The following is an 18,169-nucleotide window of genomic DNA, read 5'->3' as shown; positions in this document are numbered from 1 at the left end:
AACCCACAACAAATAGCAGAAGTTGCGTTTTTTGCGTCAGAAAAAAACACAACTCAGAAAGAAAAATCTTATACTTATCCAGAATTCTGTACTTCATTGCCCAGGCCAGCCTCCTGGAATGATGTTTCAGCCCATGTGACCGCTGCAGCCAACCACAGGCTGCAGCGGTCACATGGGATAAAACGTCATGCCAGGAGGTCGGGCTGCAGGACGGCGGAGGGATGCGTCCCCATGGCTACGTAAGTATTAGGGTATGTTCACACGCAGTGTCAAAAACATCTTAAAATACGGAGATGTTTTCAAGGGAAAACAGCCCCTGATTTTCAGACGTTTTGTGAGCAACTCGCACAATTTGGTGCGTTTTTTCGATCCGAATTCCCTGAAGCGCACAGGGCGGATACGCTGTGTGCTTTTACGCAGTGTATCCGTCCTATGTGAACTCACCCTTAGGCCCCATGCACACGAACGTGCCCGTAATCACGGTGCGTGATTATGGGCACGGCCGGCTGCGGACAGTCATCTGCATTTCCGGACCGTGCTCCCATTATAAAGTATGGTAACACAGTCCGTAAAATAAAAAAATAGGACATGTCCGTTGGCTATAGAATTGAATTGGTCCATAAGTACCAATCTACGTTTGTGTGCATGGGGCCTTAGTGTGCGGACAGCCCACGGTCCATTGAACGACCCCAGGCTTGTCTGACTAAATGCCCTGTTGTTAGTGCAAACTTAGGTATGCCATAGTTAAAAAATGAAATTTTAAATTAAAAATACTCCTATGGGATAAAAATAAAAAGTTGAAAAAAAATGAAAATAATAATAATGTTAAAAAAATAAACACAAACATGCAATTTTTTTTACAACAAGTAAGGCCCCATGCACACGAACGTATTTTTTTCCTCCTGTAAATACTGGCGTAAATACGGGTCCATTGTCACACGTATTCGACCCGTATTCCACCAGTATTTATGGATCCGTGCCCCTAAATACGGGTCCGGTGTCACCAGTATTCCACCGCATTTACGGACCCGTTTTCTCTGCACTAATCGGCAGCCCCTTCTCTCTATCAGGATAGAGAGAAGGGGCAGCCCTTTCGGGCAGAGTTTTCGCAGCATTTGAAAGTTAAAAAAAAGTTCAACCCCGGCCGTTGTCTTGGTGACGCGTCCCTCTTTTGACATCCAGTCCGATCTCCCTGGATGACGCGGCAGTCCATGTGACCGCTGCAGCCTGTGATTGGCTGCAGCGGTCACATGGGATGAAACGTCATCCCGGGAGGCCGGACTGGAGGAAGAAGCAGGTAAGTTAACTTTTACTACTATTAACTCCAGCGGTAGTCACTGTCCCGGGTGCTGAAAGAGTTACTGCCGATCAGTTTACTCTTTCAGCACCCTGGACAGTGACTATCCCCTGACGTCGCCTAGCAACGCTCCCGTAATTACGGGTGCACACACGTAGCCACCCGTAATTATGGGAGCCCCATAGACTTCTATGGGCCTGCCCGTACCGTTATTACGGCCTGAAATAGGACATGTTCTATATTTTTCAACGGCACGGGCACCTTCCCGTAAGCATACGGGGAGGTACCCGTGGCCAATAGAAGTCTATGGGCCCGTAATTACGGGCCGTAATTACGGCTTGTAATTTCGGGCGTTTTTACGTTCATGTGCATGAGGCCTCAATTGTATTAAATAGACATAAAACAGACATATTTGGGTATAAATAAATGTATAGCAATTTATGGGAATTATTGTATGGTGTGAAAAAATAATAATAGTAAAACTGCAGAATTGTATTTTTTCTGGATTTTTGCCAAAACGTATGTAAATTAAGCATTAATGCAGATGTACCAATAAAAGGCACATCAATAAAGTACAACTTGTCCTGCAAAAAACAAAGCCCCATACAGCTGCAGCACATAAAAAAAGTTATGACCGACGGGATGCAAAGAAGAAAAATCACAAAATTGTTCATGACCTCAAGGACAAAATTAGCAGTTTCTTCACCCCTATGCGCACCACAACGTACTATTGTGTCGTGGTGGTGGTGGTGGGGGGGGTTATGTTTGGAGCAGGCTGAGCCCGCTCTGTATGAAGCAGGTGTCAGCTGTGTATTTCAGCTGACACCTGGGTCTAACGGCCAGGAACAGCGATCGCGCTGTTCCTGGTCGTGTATTCAACACGTTTACACGTTTGTTTGTTTTTTAGCGCCGTGTGAACATGCCCTAAGGCTATTTTTCATTGACCTTTAGTTTCTATTACCGCAGAGGAGAGAAGACAGACGTCTGCGGGAGTATTTTTATTTTTCATATTACTAACTTTTATTTTTTCTGTTTTGCAGGTCCCGCTGGACTTATTGTATTACGTCGTAAGTTCGTTGTACTACTGCGATGAGCTACCGTTTTTTTTTTTATAAAATTGTTTACAAGGGTCTTGTGGGGGAGCTTTTATTTTAATAAAAATATATTCTTATGTCTGTGTTTTTTTGAGTTTTCATAATCAGCCAGATACAACGCAGCAGCAGCCTAGCTACAAGGATGGGAAGGCCCACAGCTTTTGGCCCTTCCTAGTGCCACCCTGCGGTCGCCCCAGTGCCCGACCATCACCCCAGATGGCCGGGTACTGGATTGTACCCAGCTCTTCTCGATAACCTGCCGGAATGGCGACGAACGGAAACCGTTAGCAATGTTTTCGTCACCATTGATATCAATGGTGACGGAAACGGAAGCTGTGGTTTCAGTTTCACTTTCCGTTGCGGGGTTCACCCAACGGAAAACTCCAACGGAACCCCGGAAAGGAAAGCCAACGCTGATGTGAAAAGGCCCTTATGTGGCACATCCGATGCTCCGTTTGTCTGGGCCTCCGACAGAGAAGAACAACAGAAATAACAACGCTGGTGTGAACAGAGCCTAAGGCTTACACTGTATCAGTCCCTGTGTCCACAGCATCGTCCCCCTCACATGAAGAGCGTCGTCACACCGGCTCTTATATACAGATCATGCACGTGGCAGAAGGAACATACATAATTTCACCCCATGCAACTTATCCAGAATTCACCGCGGTTTAGAAAATACACTAATTAGCGACATTGATACTAGGCCCCTCCCCGTCCTGTCTGGTCATGTGACCTGTTAGCTCCGCCTCTCCCCTCCGCTCTATCGTTACACAGTGATCTGGGCCTCGTTTCCTAATAAGCGTCCTGTAGTTTATATAACGCGCACTCCCGGCTGCGGTTGTGTCATGTCGGCTGCATACAAGATAGTAGTGGGCTCCCTGGCGATCGCTGGCTGGACGGGTCTGGGCTGCTTACTGTGGGCGTTTATAGCACCGAAGCAGGACCGGTTATTAGAGATGCGGATGGTAAGGATCTCATCACTGCCGGGCGGCCCGTAGTTTTGTCATAGAAAACCACGAGAATGTTCAATAAAGAAAAACGGGGCCTAGTCGTCCAACAATCATGGAGACTATACCAAAAATAGTACACCCTGAACTGTAGCCTTGTCCACATGCGTGTTATACAACAGGTGAAGTGCCTGCGTCACAGGTGTCCTTGGGTTTGACTTGTCGTGTTACCAGCTGCCAATAGTAAAAATGTCTGCCCCCTTCCGTGCTGCTTCAAACCCACAGTTCCATTTAAAGTAATGAAAGTGAATGAGGTAATTTTGCGACATGCAAGTTGCTGCAACTGCGACCCAGCAGTCGCAAGAAGTCCAGTGGGTTTGAATTCCTTGTGACTGGTGTTTCAGTCGCAGCAATTTGCAGGTGGCTAAGTGCCACATTCACTTTCACAACCTGTGATGCGGGCAGCACAACACCGCGATCTCTGGCTGTATCGCGCCACATGTCCCTACCCTAAACCATGGTGGTGTCCATGTAGACTGCTTTGCCAGTGATCACATCACCACAGCAGTTGAGCTTCCACCAGCAGCGGACGGACCAGCATTTTTAATAAAACCCTGTAAGTTGGTACGGCATGTTACTATCCCTACTTTAATAAGTCTTCTGCCAGACAACAGTCTGTGCAGCGAGTCAGGGGCTTTAAACTACGGACTCCGGGACTGGAGGAGCCCCTGACTCGCTGTCCATATATTGACCATAACATTAGGGGCTTCTACAGTCCCGAAGTCCCTGGCCAGAGCGCTACCGTTGCTCTGGCCGTGGACTCTGTAGTTGGATGTCCCTGGCATCACTGTCCACATACTAATGGTAACGCCAGGGGATTCTATGGTCCCAGAGTAGAGCTCTGGCAGGGGACTCCGTAGTTGAAAGCCCCTGACATCACTGCCTATATATGGAAGTGACGTCAGAGGCTTCCCCAGGGCTGGATTTCTTGGGTCGAGTGCTACCTGATGCTCTTCCCAGGGACTTTGGCCTTGGGGAACCTTCCTGAGGTATATATATATATTTTTTTAACATGGGAGCCTATGTGTGACGTATGTCATATTTTTTTTGCGGGATCGCTCAAGATGGAATAGCGTAGTTTACGTTATTCCATCTTCCAAAAATGTGTACAGTGGAATACTAGCCCGTCAGAAGACACTCTTGACCTCCGCTGCGCCAATAGAGCCCTATGGACACGTTTAGCATGTACGTTGGGAGGTTTCCTGACATACACGCTAAAGGTAGAGCTAAAATGCAATGTGAACCGGTCCTTGTTATATTCAGTGTTCGACACACGAAAGCTGCTGTGGATTTGACTTTCAGCGGTGCTGTTCAGCTTCTATACAGAGTGCGTACATAGAACAGCACCAAAAAAGAACAGCACCAAAAATTTAATGCAGTTTTTAATAAATATCAATTGCATAGTTTAAATTTCCGCCCTGAATTTTACTGCTTCGGAAATACTTTCACCAGGGTTCATACACAATGTGAACATATGTTGAATGTGGATTTTGTTACGGATTTAGCCACCGATTTCTGTCATCTCAATGAATAAAATCCACGTTAAACAATTGGGGCATTTCTGCAACAGACGGGGCATTGCTGCTGATTCTGCAACCGATGCTCAATGTGTGAAAACAACCTAAGGATCTGCAGGGTCAGATACCCTCATATTTTCTGCAAATGATTAAAGTGTGGAAAATCTGCAGTGTTTACAGTAGCAGCAAAGTGGATGAGATTTTAACAAGTCTCTCATCCCCATGCTGTAGCTAAAACCTGCACATAATTAGTGCGGCTTATCTGCGGTGTTTCAATTTATTCTGCGAATTCTAAGCGGGCATACTGCGTTTTCTTTCCTGGAGACTTGTATGGGGAGCATAAAATCTGTTGTGAAAATCGTAAGCGTATCTGACCCATGGGAACATACCCTAAGGCTGCATGCACGCTTCAGTCAGCCGATGTACGGCCGCTAATGATGGTTCCGTGAATCACATACAGCACACGGATGGCTTCTGTGTGCAGTCCGTTGTTTCACAGACCAAATCAATGAAAAGGCAGAGACTGTTTTGTCAAAAACGGACAGGAGTAGGACCTGTCCTATTTTTGACGGAACGTTTTTGTTAAAACAACAGAAGTGTGCATGGCTCCATTGAAATGAATGTGTTGGGGTGCTATCAGTTTAAAAACCAGACAGCACCCTGACGAAAAAAAATGAAGTGGGCATGAGGCCTTAGGGTATATGCACACAGGACAGATATGCTGCGTAAAAGCACCCAGCATATCCTGCAAAGAATTCTGGGTAAGTATGAGATTATGGTAACACAGCTGCAAAAATCACGTCTGCTATTGCGAATTTTACCTCCCCATTGGATGCAATGGGGAAAACTCACAACAAAAAAGCAGCGATTACGCAAATACAAATGGCATTTTGCGGACCGCAGTTGAATTTCTGCGCGTTTTTTTTTGCGCTTACCATTTACGCAGCAGGTGGATGAGATTTGTTCAAATTAGTCAGTTTCAGAAAATCTGCAGTATTTACGCTATGTGAGAATTTACCCATGTACTTTGCAGAATTACTTTTGCCGCAGAGATTAGTTACAGAATTCTTGTACCGCAGGAAGCTGTGCCAGGTCTAGCCTGCTTCCATTGAGTCCTATTAATTCCTGTTTTCTGGCTTAAAGAGGCTCTGTCACCAGATTTTGCAACCCCTATCTGCTATTGCAGCAGATAGGCGCTGCAATGTAGATTACAGTAACGTTTTTATTTTTAAAAAACGAGCATTTTTGGCCAAGTTATGACCATTTTCGTATTTATGCAAATGAGGCTTGCAAAAGTACAACTGGGCGTGTTGAAAAGTAAAAGTACAACTGGGCGTGTATTGTGTGTGTTACATCTGGGCGTGTTTACTACTTTTACTAGCTGGGCGCTCTGATGAGAAGTATCATCCACTTCTCTTCAGAACGCCCAGCTTCTGGCAGTGCAGATCTGTGACGTCACTCACAGGTCCTGCATCGTGTCGGCACCAGAGGCTACAGTTGATTCTGCAGCAGCATCAGCATTTGCAGGTAAGTAGCTACATCGACTTACCTGCAAACGCCGATGCTGCTGCAGAATCATCTGTAGCCTCTGGTGCCGACACGATGCAGGACCTGTGAGTGACGTCACAGCGTGATCTCTCGAGAACACGGCTGTGTCTGCACTGCCAGAAGCTGGGCGTTCTGAAGAGAAGTGGATGATACTTCTATACACAACGTCCAGCTAGTAAAAGTAGTAAACACGCCCCGATGTACGCACATAATACACGCCCAGTTGTACTTTTACTTTTCAACACGCCCAGTTGTACTTTTGCAAGCCTCATTTGCATAAATACGAAAATGGTCATAACTTGGCCAAAAATGCTCGTTTTTTAAAAATAAAAACGTTACTGTAATCTACACTGCAGCGCCGATCTGCTGCAATAGCAGATAGGGCTTGCAAAATCTGGTGACAGAGCCTCTTTAAATGGATTTTCCCATGAGACATTTATGATATATCCACAGGATATAATCCCAAAAGTAAAATATTTGAAGCAGCACAAATCCCGATATCAGGAACGGTGTCACGCTGTAAAATCAGACAAACCCAATCTGACGTAATGTAATCCTCAGAAACAGCATGGTTGAACAGCAGCACACGTCTCCCAAGTTTCAATCAATATATTCCTTTATTGGTCAAACATCCAGTAAAAAATGGCAACGTTTCAACCCGTGACAAGTGGAGGGTCTTTCTCAAGCCTCTGAGGCTTGAATTTTTTTTTTTTCAGGTCATATTTTTAATAAAGAATATATTGTGCCATATATTTACTAAAGTTAAAACTGTCACGTAGTTGTTGTTTTTTACTCACTTTCATGGTATCAATGTTTCAGAAAGAAATGACGGAAAACCCGGAAAGGATGGCGGAGATACGTAGTCAAAACGAGATGATGCTAAAAGTCCTTAAAGACGCTGCAGAGACCAAAGTGAACATCACCAACAAACCTCAATGGAACTCGAGATGATCAAGTCCTCCAACTAAAAAAATATAAAGGGCCGTCTTCGCTCAAGTTATGCACATTCACATAGAGCAGCTCAGTCACGTGAAGCATTTCAGGACTGTGCGTATGAACTCTGACCTCTATTCTGAGCATGCTCTTTACTGTTTTGTTTTAGTTGCGATTTAAGGAACCATACTGTATTAGGATCTGTGTCTTTTGAAATACAGGCCAATATGACTTGAGACGAAACTTTCTCAATACTGTACTGCCCCGTTGCTGAAAGCGAGGCATTGAACGAGAATCGATGAAATGCCCATTAAGGGTTTTACTAATGGGTACTAAGAGCTCCCACCAGAAAACACTATACAGTCCTCCAAACGCTGGTTCTGGGAGTTTTAGGCTATGTTCACACGGGGTCTTTTGCCGAGTTTATTGACGCGGAAACCGCGTCGCAAAACTCGGCAGAAACGGCCCGAGAACGCCTCCCATTGATTTCAATGGGAGGCGTCGGCGTCTTTTTCCCGCGAGCAGTAAAACTGCCTCGCGGGAAAAAGAAGCGACATGCCCTATCTTCGGGCGCTTCCGCGTCCGACCTCCCATTGACTTCAATGGGAGGCAGGAGAAAGCGTGTTTTATGCCCGCGGCGCTCAATGGCCGCGGGCGAAAAACGGCGCGATGATTGCTATTCACACGGAGTATTTTGGGGGAGGAATATCTGCCTCAAAATTCAGTTTGGAGCTTTGAGGCAGATATTCCTCCCCCAAAATACTCCGTGTGAACATAGCCTAACTGTGTATTTAGATGTTTCAGTTAAAACAGCACAAAAAAAGAAAAAACTCGTCCAAAAACCCCATGCAGTTGAAGTAAAAAAAATACAATCACATTGAATAAAATCATCAAAGCGTGGTAAACAAAATGCATGCGGTTTTTCAGATGCGATATTTTGATGCGTTTTTTTTTTATCACACCTCAACTGCGAGTTTTGGATGTACCCTTAACCCTTTATGGGATTTTAGGGATTGTTTTTGCCATTGTTTAGTGTGCTTTTTTTTTTTTTACACAACTAAGGTGCTTTAAAGGCGATGTCTCAGAATAAAAAATGATAACCTATCCACAGGATAGGGGATCATTTTATGATTGCTTGTAGGAACGAGTGTCCCGAACCCCAGGATCATCCTCATTGCTTGACTGTAGAGCACTAGGCTGATTCTATCGTTCTCATAGACATTGAATGGAGCGACGGGCGCATGCTCGACCGCCACTCCGTTCAAGCTCTTCAATGCACAGGATGCAGTGAGGAGGATGTGGGGGTTCCTTTGATCAGCAAATGATCCTGTGGATAGATGATCATTTTTGATTCGGGACAACCCCTTTAAGTTGTTTTCCTCAGTGTGTTTACTATAGTACAAAATATTTATTAAAAATGACATTTGCGTGTTCGATCCCTTGTATGGATTTACTTATGTCTGTTGGTTGTCGGCAGCATTTATCCTGCAGAGAAATAGCGATGTCTGAACGCCTGTACAGCAGGAGCTCTTAGCACCCACTCTTTCAGACACCCTCATGAATATTTTTCAACCACGCCGTTTGTTAAGCAGTGTCCTAAGTTTGTACCTTTCCCGTGACTTTCTGGAGGGATGCTTTCTGTGGGATTTTGAGCTTGCACTCAATCAATGACCGCTCTAATGCTCTTTGGCATGCCCTTATACCCTCCATCTCAATACATTACTTACAATGTGTTACTTTTTTTAGAATGGTATTTTCTGTTCCAAAACTATATACATATGGGTAGACATTTGCCATCATGCAGGAAAGAAAACCTATCCAGAAAGTTATTTTGATCTCATTCTTGGGCATTTTATTTAAAGAGGCTCTGTCACCAGTTTTTCAAACCCCTATCTCCTATTGCAGCAGATCGGCGCTGCAATGTAGATAAGAGTAACGTTTTTTTTTTGTTGTTTTTTTAAAAACGAGAATTTTTGGCCAAGTTATGACCATTTTTAGATTTATGCAAATGAGCCTTATGTACAACTGGGCCTGTTTAAAGTTATGTCGAACTGGGCGTGTATTGTGTGTGTACATCTGGGCGTTTTTACTTGTTTTACTAGCTGGACGTTGTGAATAGAAGCGTATGATACTGACTAATCAGCATCATCCACTTCTCTTCGTTACCACCCAGCTTCTGGCAGTGCACAGACACACAGCGTGTTCTCGAGAGATCACGCTGTGACGTCACTCACTTCCTCCCACAGGAACTTCATCGCGTCGGATGAGCGAGGACACGCTGTGTGTCTGTGAACTGCCAGAAGCTGGGTGGTAACGAAGAGAAATGGATGATGCTGATTCGTCAGCATCATACACTTCTATTCACAACACCCAGCTAGTAAAACAAGTAAAAACGCCCAGATGTTACACACACAATACACGCCCAGTTGGACATAACTTTAAACACGCCCATTTGTACTTAAAGAGGCTCTGTCACCAGATTTTGCAACCCCTATCTGCTATTGCAGCAGATAGGCGCTGCAATGTAGATTACAGTAACGTTTTTATTTTTAAAAAACGAGCATTTTTGGCCAAGTTATGACCATTTTTGTAGTTATGCAAATGAGGCTTGCAAAAGTCCAAGTGGGTGTGTTTAAAAGTAAAAGTCCAAGTGGGCGTGTATTATGTGCGTACATCGGGGCGTTTTTAATACTTTTACTAGCTGGGCGTTCTGACGAGAAGTATCATCCACTTCTCTTCAGAACGCCCAGCTTCTGGCAGTGCAGATCTGTGACGTCACTCACAGGTCCTGCATCGTGTCGGACACATCGGCACCAGAGGCTTCAGTTGATTCTGTAGCAGCCTCGGCGTTAGCAGGTAAGTCAATGTAGCTACTTACCTGCAAACGCTGATGCTGCTGCAGAATCAACTGTAGCCTCAGGTGCCGATGTGTCCTCGCTCGTCTGACACGATGCAGGACCTGTGAGTGACGTCACAGCAGTGATCAGGCAGAAGCTGGGCGTTCTGAAGAGAAGTGGATGATACTTCTCATCAGAACGCCCAGCTAGTAAAAGTATTAAAAACGCCCCGATGTACACACATAATACACGCCCCGATGTACGCACATAATACACGCCCACTTGGACTTTTACTTTTAAACACACCCACTTGGACTTTTGCAAGCCTAATTTGCATAACTACAAAAATGGTCATAACTTGGCCAAAAATGCTCGTTTTTTAAAAATAAAAACGTTACTGTAATCTACATTGCAGCGCCTATCTGCTACAATAGCAGATAGGGGTTGCAAAATCTGGTGACAGAGCCTCTTTAAGAAAGGATCATTTGCATAAATATAAAAATGGTCATAACTTGGCCAAAAATGCTTGTTTTTGAAAAAAAAAAAACGTTACTGTTATCTACATTGCAGCGCCGATCTGCTGCAACGGGAGATAGGGGTTTGAAAATCTGGTGACAGAGCCTCTTTAATGTGTTTAAAATAAGTTTTAATTCTGCTACACCCAGGATATCTGAAGTCTGCAGTGTCAGAAAAGTCAAACTAGTTTGCAAAAATGTGTCGTTTTGCATATCAATTTAAATGTATTAAAAATAGGAGCAGTGGGGGGGCGGAGTTACAGCGCAACGTGATGGTAGCTTAATTTCTGAGCTCCTCACTACACCTCTGGAAACTACAGCTTCTAAGACACTTACACACCCGACATGGTGAGAACAGCAAGGGATAAGGGCAGAGACTCACCCTGTCCTGGGAAACAAAGCAAAAACCAGCCCGAAATGGACAAATTTCTGAGAAAGAAAACTTCTTCTCCTGCGGGCCGGGACAAAATGGCGCTGACACAGCATGCTGCAGAAGCTGCAGATGACGACTCAGAGGGAGACAGCTCCACTGCATACTCGGACTCAGCAAGAGGAAGAGACACACTATCGCGCTCCTATTTTAAAAAGGTACTGACTCAAGCAATATCCCCTATAATGAAGGAGCTAGCGGACATAAAAGAAGATATCAAACAGATTGGGCATCGAGTAGACTCGCTGGAGGAGACACAAACCTCCATTCTAGGACACAGCGCAGCTATTTCTGACTTGCTCGTTTCCCATCAAAATCATATCAACAATGCGCATCTAATGATTGAAGATCAGGAAAACCGCAGCCGACGCCGGAATATTAGATTGCGGGGTCTGCCAGAATCGGTAACTGGCGATGCTTTTTCCCCAGGTGATCATCCGGATTTTCGCAGAGCTCGTTGGTCAGGAGAAGGCAGACAAGATGGTGGTGGAGCGTGTTCACAGAGCACTTCGGCCGAAACCTGCGGTGAATGAGCCACCGAGGGATGTGATATGTGGTCTGTTGAGCTTCATAGACACAGCAAGTTTGCTGAAAGCGTCGAGGGAACGACAGGAATTTATCTATGAAGGGACACAACTACTCTTTTTTCAGGACATAGCACCCAGTACATTGGCCAAGCGAAGGATCCTGAAACCGGTGACGGATATGCTACGAGCCAAAAAGCTGCCGGTGAGATGGCTGTTCCCGTTCGGTCTGGCGACCATGATAGGCGGACGGCAACTTACTATCCGCTCTCCAGATGACCTCCCTAAATTTTGGGAAAAATTGGACACCCCTCCACTTGACATACCGTCGTGGTTGCCGGTGCAGGCGGCCTCGGAGCTACCAGACCTACCGCAGTCGAGAGGTTGGGAGATGGCGACCAGGATGAAATCCCCTCGTCATCGGAAGCATCACGTACCTAATTTGGCTGATTGAACTGATCATCAAAGCCGATGAGATTTCTACTGCTTTAGAAAAATTTGATACGAGCCATGGTGTATGCGTGAGTGTTCTTTGGATAAGATGTACTCTATTAGTATATTCATATGTATTTTGCATAGCACATATATCTCTTTTATCTGACCTAAGACAATGTATATTCTGTTATCTACTATATTATTATTGCTAATAAGATATTAGGTGTTAATATGGTATGTTTTTCAGAATGTGGATTTGTGTATCATTATGAATCTTTTCTAAAAAACTTTTCTAAAAATCGCTAGGTATACATAGACTAACGTAAACTAGTATAAAGAAGAGGAATAACAGGTCAGTCTAGAACATGATATAAGAGTGTCTAAAGGTTTCATTAGATGATAAAGTTTCTGGAGGTGGAACGTGGTTACATGGCGTTCTACCCTTCCCCCTGTCCTCTACCCTGTGTTTTTCCCGGATGGGAGTTCTCAATTGCAGCCCTAGATTTCCCTTATGGATCTCCTCGCTTCGGGGTTGATATCAACGTAAGGATATATGTATATAGTTTTTGTTTTTATGTTTATTATGTGACTGTGCTTGGATATCACTGCGTCTGTCTCACTGTAATTCTACAATATGGCCTCGCTTAAAGTTATATCATTTAATACTAAGGGCTTGAATACCCCTCAGAAGAGGAGTCAGGTCTTTAATATGTTAAGGCGAGAAAGTGCTGACTTGATTTTCTTACAAGAAACGCACTTCAAATCAAATAAGATTCCTACGCTCCCCACTAAACCCTATGACAAATGGTATCACAGCACCTACTCTACCGCTTCGAGGGGAGTTTCCATAGCGATAAGAGATACTGTACCTTTTATGAAGGAAGCCACTCAAATAGACCCAAATGGTCGTTTCGTATTTCTCAAGGGTTCGATCTTGAACACAAAAATAACATTGGTAAATTTATACGCACCAAATGTGAGACAGGCGCAGTGGTTGACAAAGGTACTGCACTCTCTTAAATTCTTCTTCGAGGGGTTGGTGATAGTGGGAGGGGACTTTAACTTGGTTTTAGATCCGAACGTGGATTCCACCTCCAACATGTCACATATCACCCATAAAGCACGCAGACGACTTAAAATATTGTTAACTACACTGAAACTAGTGGATGTGTGGAGGATACACCACCCGTCTGAACGCGATTACTCCTTTTATTCAGCGCCACATAAATCATATCAGCGTTTGGATTATTTACTAGTCTCCGAAAGATACTTGCCCGTGGTCAACTCCTCCTCCATTGGTAACATTACTATATCCGATCACGCTCCGATTTCCATTAAATTTAAACTGTCAGGACTACCGGTAAGAGGGTGGAATTGGAGGCTTAATGATACTTTACTAGAAAATACTAAAGAGTTCGAGGCCATGGAACATAAAATGAGAGAATTTTTTGTATTTAATGACGATCCTCTTGTGTCTAGACCTATTCTATGGGAGACGCATAAAGCCTTTGTAAGGGGGGAATTTATTGCTCTAGGGTCTAGAGTCAAGAGGGAAAGGGCGTCAAACATAAACCGGGTACTGGGTCAAATTGCTTTGCTAGAAAATATTCATAAAAGCGCGCAGTTGGCATCTGTTCAGATCGAATTAAGACATCTCAGACAGGAGCTTAAAAATATTCTCAACGTGCAATCGGCTAAAGCCCTCCAACTACTAAAATACAAAACATATGCCCATGGGGACAAAGGAAACAGAATAATGGCTAATCTCATTAAAAAACAAAGGGGGAAAACGTTTATTACCTCCATAAAAGATGGGGCAGGACAGACACTCTCCACAACAGATCACATTGCTCGGGAGTTTCGGAAATATTACATGGGCCTATATAATATTACGAAAGACCCTAAACAGCAAAGGGAAACGCCACATGTTACTGCCATACAAAAATATCTAGCATCCATTGTGGCGCCTTCCTTGTCAGAAGAGGAAAGACATTCATTAGTGGCCCCGTTCACTTTGCCTGAAATGGAAAAAATATTGTTGTCAATTCCAAATGGAAAAAGCCCGGGTCCCGATGGGCTGCCCATCATTTACTATAAAAAATGTAAGAATATACTAATGCCGTATTTCCTGTCGCTATGTAACGCTATGTTAAGTGGAGCCAACTTCCCCAAGCAAGCTTTGGAGGCTAACATCATAGTCCTTCCTAAGGAGGGTAAGGATCTGGAAAGGTGTGGTAGCTATAGGCCTATTTCCCTCTTAAACTCGGATTTGAAATGGTGGGCGAAGATACTGTCAGCACGAATAAATACTTTCCTTTCTAAATTGGTGGGAGTGGAACAAGTAGGATTTGTACCAGGGAGGGAGGGTAAATTTAATACTATACGAACAATACATGCCATATATCACGCTAGACAACACAAGATACCTCTGATATTATTGGGGACAGATGCGGAAAAGGCCTTTGATAGGGTGGATTGGGTTTTTCTAAAAGAGGCTCTTGCCAAGTTCGGTTTTCCGCAACTATTCATTGACATGGTTTTCTCTTTATATAAAGATCCTACTGCAAAAATTCAAGTGAATGGCACCTTTTCAGATCCTTTCCCCATCCATAATGGCACACGCCAAGGTTGCCCTTTGTCCCCCACGTTGTTTGTACTGATAATGGAAACATTACTACTTAAAATTAGACAGACCCCAACCATTGAGGGCCTCAAGGTAGGAGGATTTGAACACAAGACAGCTGCGTATGCAGATGATTTGTTAGTATTTATAACAAATCCCAAGGTAGCTTTGCCGAATCTCATACAGATTTTCGAAGAATTTGGTTGGGTCTCAAATTTTAAGATTAACTACGAAAAGTCGGAGGCCTTAAATATAACCCTTTCTCAAAGTACATTTTTGACAGTTAGTTCCAATTCACCTTTCAAGTGGCAAAAGTCCGAATTGCAATTTTTGGGCCTTAAAATTACATCTACTCCTAAAATGCTTTTTACACGGAATTATAACCCATTGTATTATAAAATTAAGGATTTTCTGGATAAGTTACATATCCCATATATGTCATGGATAGGCCGTAAGAATCTACTAACTACATTTGTACTACCGCAGGTACTATATTTGTTTCAGACTCTACCAATTGTCATCCCCAAATTCTATTTCTTAAGATTCAGACGACTTTTCACAGACTTTCTGTGGAACAAACAGAGGCCTAGAATTGCATACTTACAGCTGATAAAAAAGAAAGGAGAGGGAGGTTTGGCGTTGCCAGACCTGACATCATATTACAATGCCATACAACTGGGGAGGTGGACACAACTGGCAAGGTTGGGCAAGGGGCTCCCACATGTTGATATAGAGAAGGGACTGTTGAAGGCTAATTTAACTTCCGCACTCTGGGTAGGAACTGCGTTCCCGGCTAGATCATTGGTAGTGAGTGATATGACGTGGGGAATGCTTAAGGTGTGCCACACATCTCCGGCACTGCATCAGCATAATAATAAGTTCTCTATGGTGGCACCACTTTCTATACTTCCTTGTTTAGTAAACCCTAAATGCACTACGGTTCCCGACTCTTGGTCTCAATTACAGTCGTTGCACATGGATAAAATATTTGATACCTTGGGCCCACCCACCCTACAGACCCTACATGAAGAGTTGGACATCCCCAAACCCACAAGTTTACAAGTAATAGATTTCTCAAATACGTGCAAGAAATTTTTGTCATTAATAGCTGAGCGCAAAGCTGATCCCACCTGGTTGGAAAATTATACTTTATTTGCATCAACCCCTAAAAAGTCTCTTTCAAAGATATATAAACAATTGATTACAAACTTGGATGATGAATCTCAAGGTTTTATTTTAGCATGGGAAAGAGAATTGAACTGCACATTTACTGAAGAGGATAGATCTTGCATTCTGAGACACTCATTAGGATTCTCGAGATGTGTTAGAGTGCAGGAGAATTCTTATAAGGTGCTTACAAGGTGGTACAGAACACCGGATTACTTGCACAGGATTCGAATCTCACCCTCGAATCAATGCTGGAGATGCGAGAAGGAAGTGGGCAGTATTTCACATATATGGTGGTCTTGTTCGGTGGTTCAGTCCTTCTGGAAAGAGGTGGAAACTTTGATAACAAGGATTTGTGGAAAACCAGTTTCTCTTACTAGAGAACTGGTATTACTGTGGCTACCCACCAAAGACTTCACCCCCTCGTCTAAAAATCTCACTACATTTATTATTTCAGCAGCTAAATTATTAATACCTGCCAAATGGAGAGACACAAAACCTCCTTCAATAGATCAGCTAGTGACTAAACTTCACCAACTTTGTAGGCTGGAAGAACTGGCAGGGTGGGAAAATAAAAATAGGATTGCTTTTCTAAAAATTTGGCAGCCTTGGCTGACGTTTAGAGACTCAGCCCAGGGACAAGCGGCGAAATGAGAGACACAAATAGAAACAATGGAATGAGAGATTAGGTGAGAAAGGTTAAGCAGGTTGATAAACAGTAAAACAGCAAACTGAGCTTGGCAACGGTCACAATGTTTGGTTTATATGTTTATTTGTTTGTCTGTAAATTTACAGTTGAGCTAAAAGTGGCTCAGGACCACGCTGATTAAAATGTAAGCTACTGTACGCATTTTTAGATGTATTGTGGAGAATTGTTTGATCTCGTGCAAAAAGTATGATGTACAGGGCATAAATGCTGCCATCTGAGCTGTATGTAAATGTTGTTGTAATTTCTGCAACTGTTTCAATAAAAAGAGTTTATACAAAAAAAAATAGGAGCAGTGGAAATGCATCGCCCTACATGGGAAGATTTCCTGCAATGAACTTCACCAGAACTATCGTCATAGGTATTTGCAGAACACGCGTTTCTTTTTCAGCACAGTGCTTCTAGACATTAATGAAGATAGTAGAAATACGAGGCACTCACTGTCTGTGGCAATAAAAAAGATTTATTGAAAAAATTACCTCGGTCTGTTAGATGTGGAAATGCCTACGACCGTTTCACGCTACAAGCGCTTTATCAAGACCATCACGTCACTTCCTCTTTGCCTCTTGTATTATACTCACCAAGAACATGTGTGATTAGTTTAATCCGTCAAAGGTAGCAAAGAGTGCACGGTAATGCAGAGTAATACAATATAACAAAAGCACACTCTACGCATTAAATACAAGAAGAAATGTAACAACATTCAAATTAAAAAGGAACGGAGATCGTTGTGGTCATTAAGATCCATTGGTCCCAGTGCATCAATTTTTAAAATAATCTCAGCCTCCCTTTCCAATAAGGTACAATGTCTGTCACCCCCTGACGAATCTGGTTTTATCTGAATGATGCCTGCAAAACGCATACCACAGTAGTCATTGCCGTGGCATTCGTTTATATGCTGCATAAGTCTCGGACAGCCCTTACCTGTGTCTAGAGAACGTACATGCTTGCCAAATCGCTTTTGCATTTTGCGAATAGTTTTACCTATGTTAAATTTCTGACAAGTGCAAAAAATTACATATACTACATATTGTGTCATCAAATCTTCAATACAAAACGTACATCCCCCTATCCTAAGGTCCCTCATGCGTAAAAGATGATTGCAAAATCTGCACTGACCGCATCTATGGTTGCCCTTTGGCCTTGCTGATGATAACCAATCTCCTGTTTCAATACTAGATGTAAACCTCCCCTCAACTAATATATCATTCAAATTCTGACACCTACTGAAGGAATCAGTTGGACGTCTGGTTGCTTCCTCCGCGAGCAGAGGATCGTTCTCAACCAGACGTCAATTCTTATCAATACTAGAACGAATAACATCGCTCATCAGACTAAAACCGAAGGATAATACAAATCGCTTACTATCCTTATTGATATTTTTATTTCTACGTTTAGATTTTAATAAAGAGAGTTGACTCTTATTATTAGCTCTTGCAAATGATCCTGAAATAAGATGTGGTGGGTAACCTCGGTTAAGTAATCTTTGACTTGGTTCTTCAGACTGTTTGAGGAACATGTCATCATGATTGTTAA

General features: G+C 43.3%; 1 protein-coding gene across 1 annotated transcript; it reads left to right on the top strand.

Moving 5' to 3' along the window:
• Window positions 1-3,109: 3,109 nt before the first annotated feature.
• Window positions 3,110-8,124, top strand: UQCC3 (ubiquinol-cytochrome c reductase complex assembly factor 3). The gene is made up of 2 exons (XM_075850195.1): window positions 3,110-3,356; window positions 7,283-8,124. Exons 1-2 carry the CDS (start codon window positions 3,237-3,239, stop codon window positions 7,412-7,414), a joined length of 252 nt encoding a protein of 83 aa, XP_075706310.1. The 5' UTR covers window positions 3,110-3,236; the 3' UTR covers window positions 7,415-8,124.
• The last annotated feature ends 10,045 nt before the right edge of the window (window positions 8,125-18,169 follow it).

Source organism: Rhinoderma darwinii, chromosome 2 (assembly GCF_050947455.1).
Source record: "Rhinoderma darwinii isolate aRhiDar2 chromosome 2, aRhiDar2.hap1, whole genome shotgun sequence".
Taxonomy (NCBI): domain Eukaryota; kingdom Metazoa; phylum Chordata; class Amphibia; order Anura; family Rhinodermatidae; genus Rhinoderma; species Rhinoderma darwinii.
Note: the sequence above shows the minus strand (reverse complement) of the source record. Positions and strands in the feature narration are given on the sequence as shown.

Bases quoted from the DNA above. Each gene is read 5' to 3' on its own strand.
- UQCC3 (XM_075850195.1), top strand. From the start codon at position 3,237: ATGTCGGCTGCATACAAGATAGTAGTGGGCTCCCTGGCGATCGCTGGC. The intron at 3,357-7,282 runs GTAAGGATCTCA...TCAATGTTTCAG, and splicing joins GGTTATTAGAGATGCGGATG to AAAGAAATGACGGAAAACCC.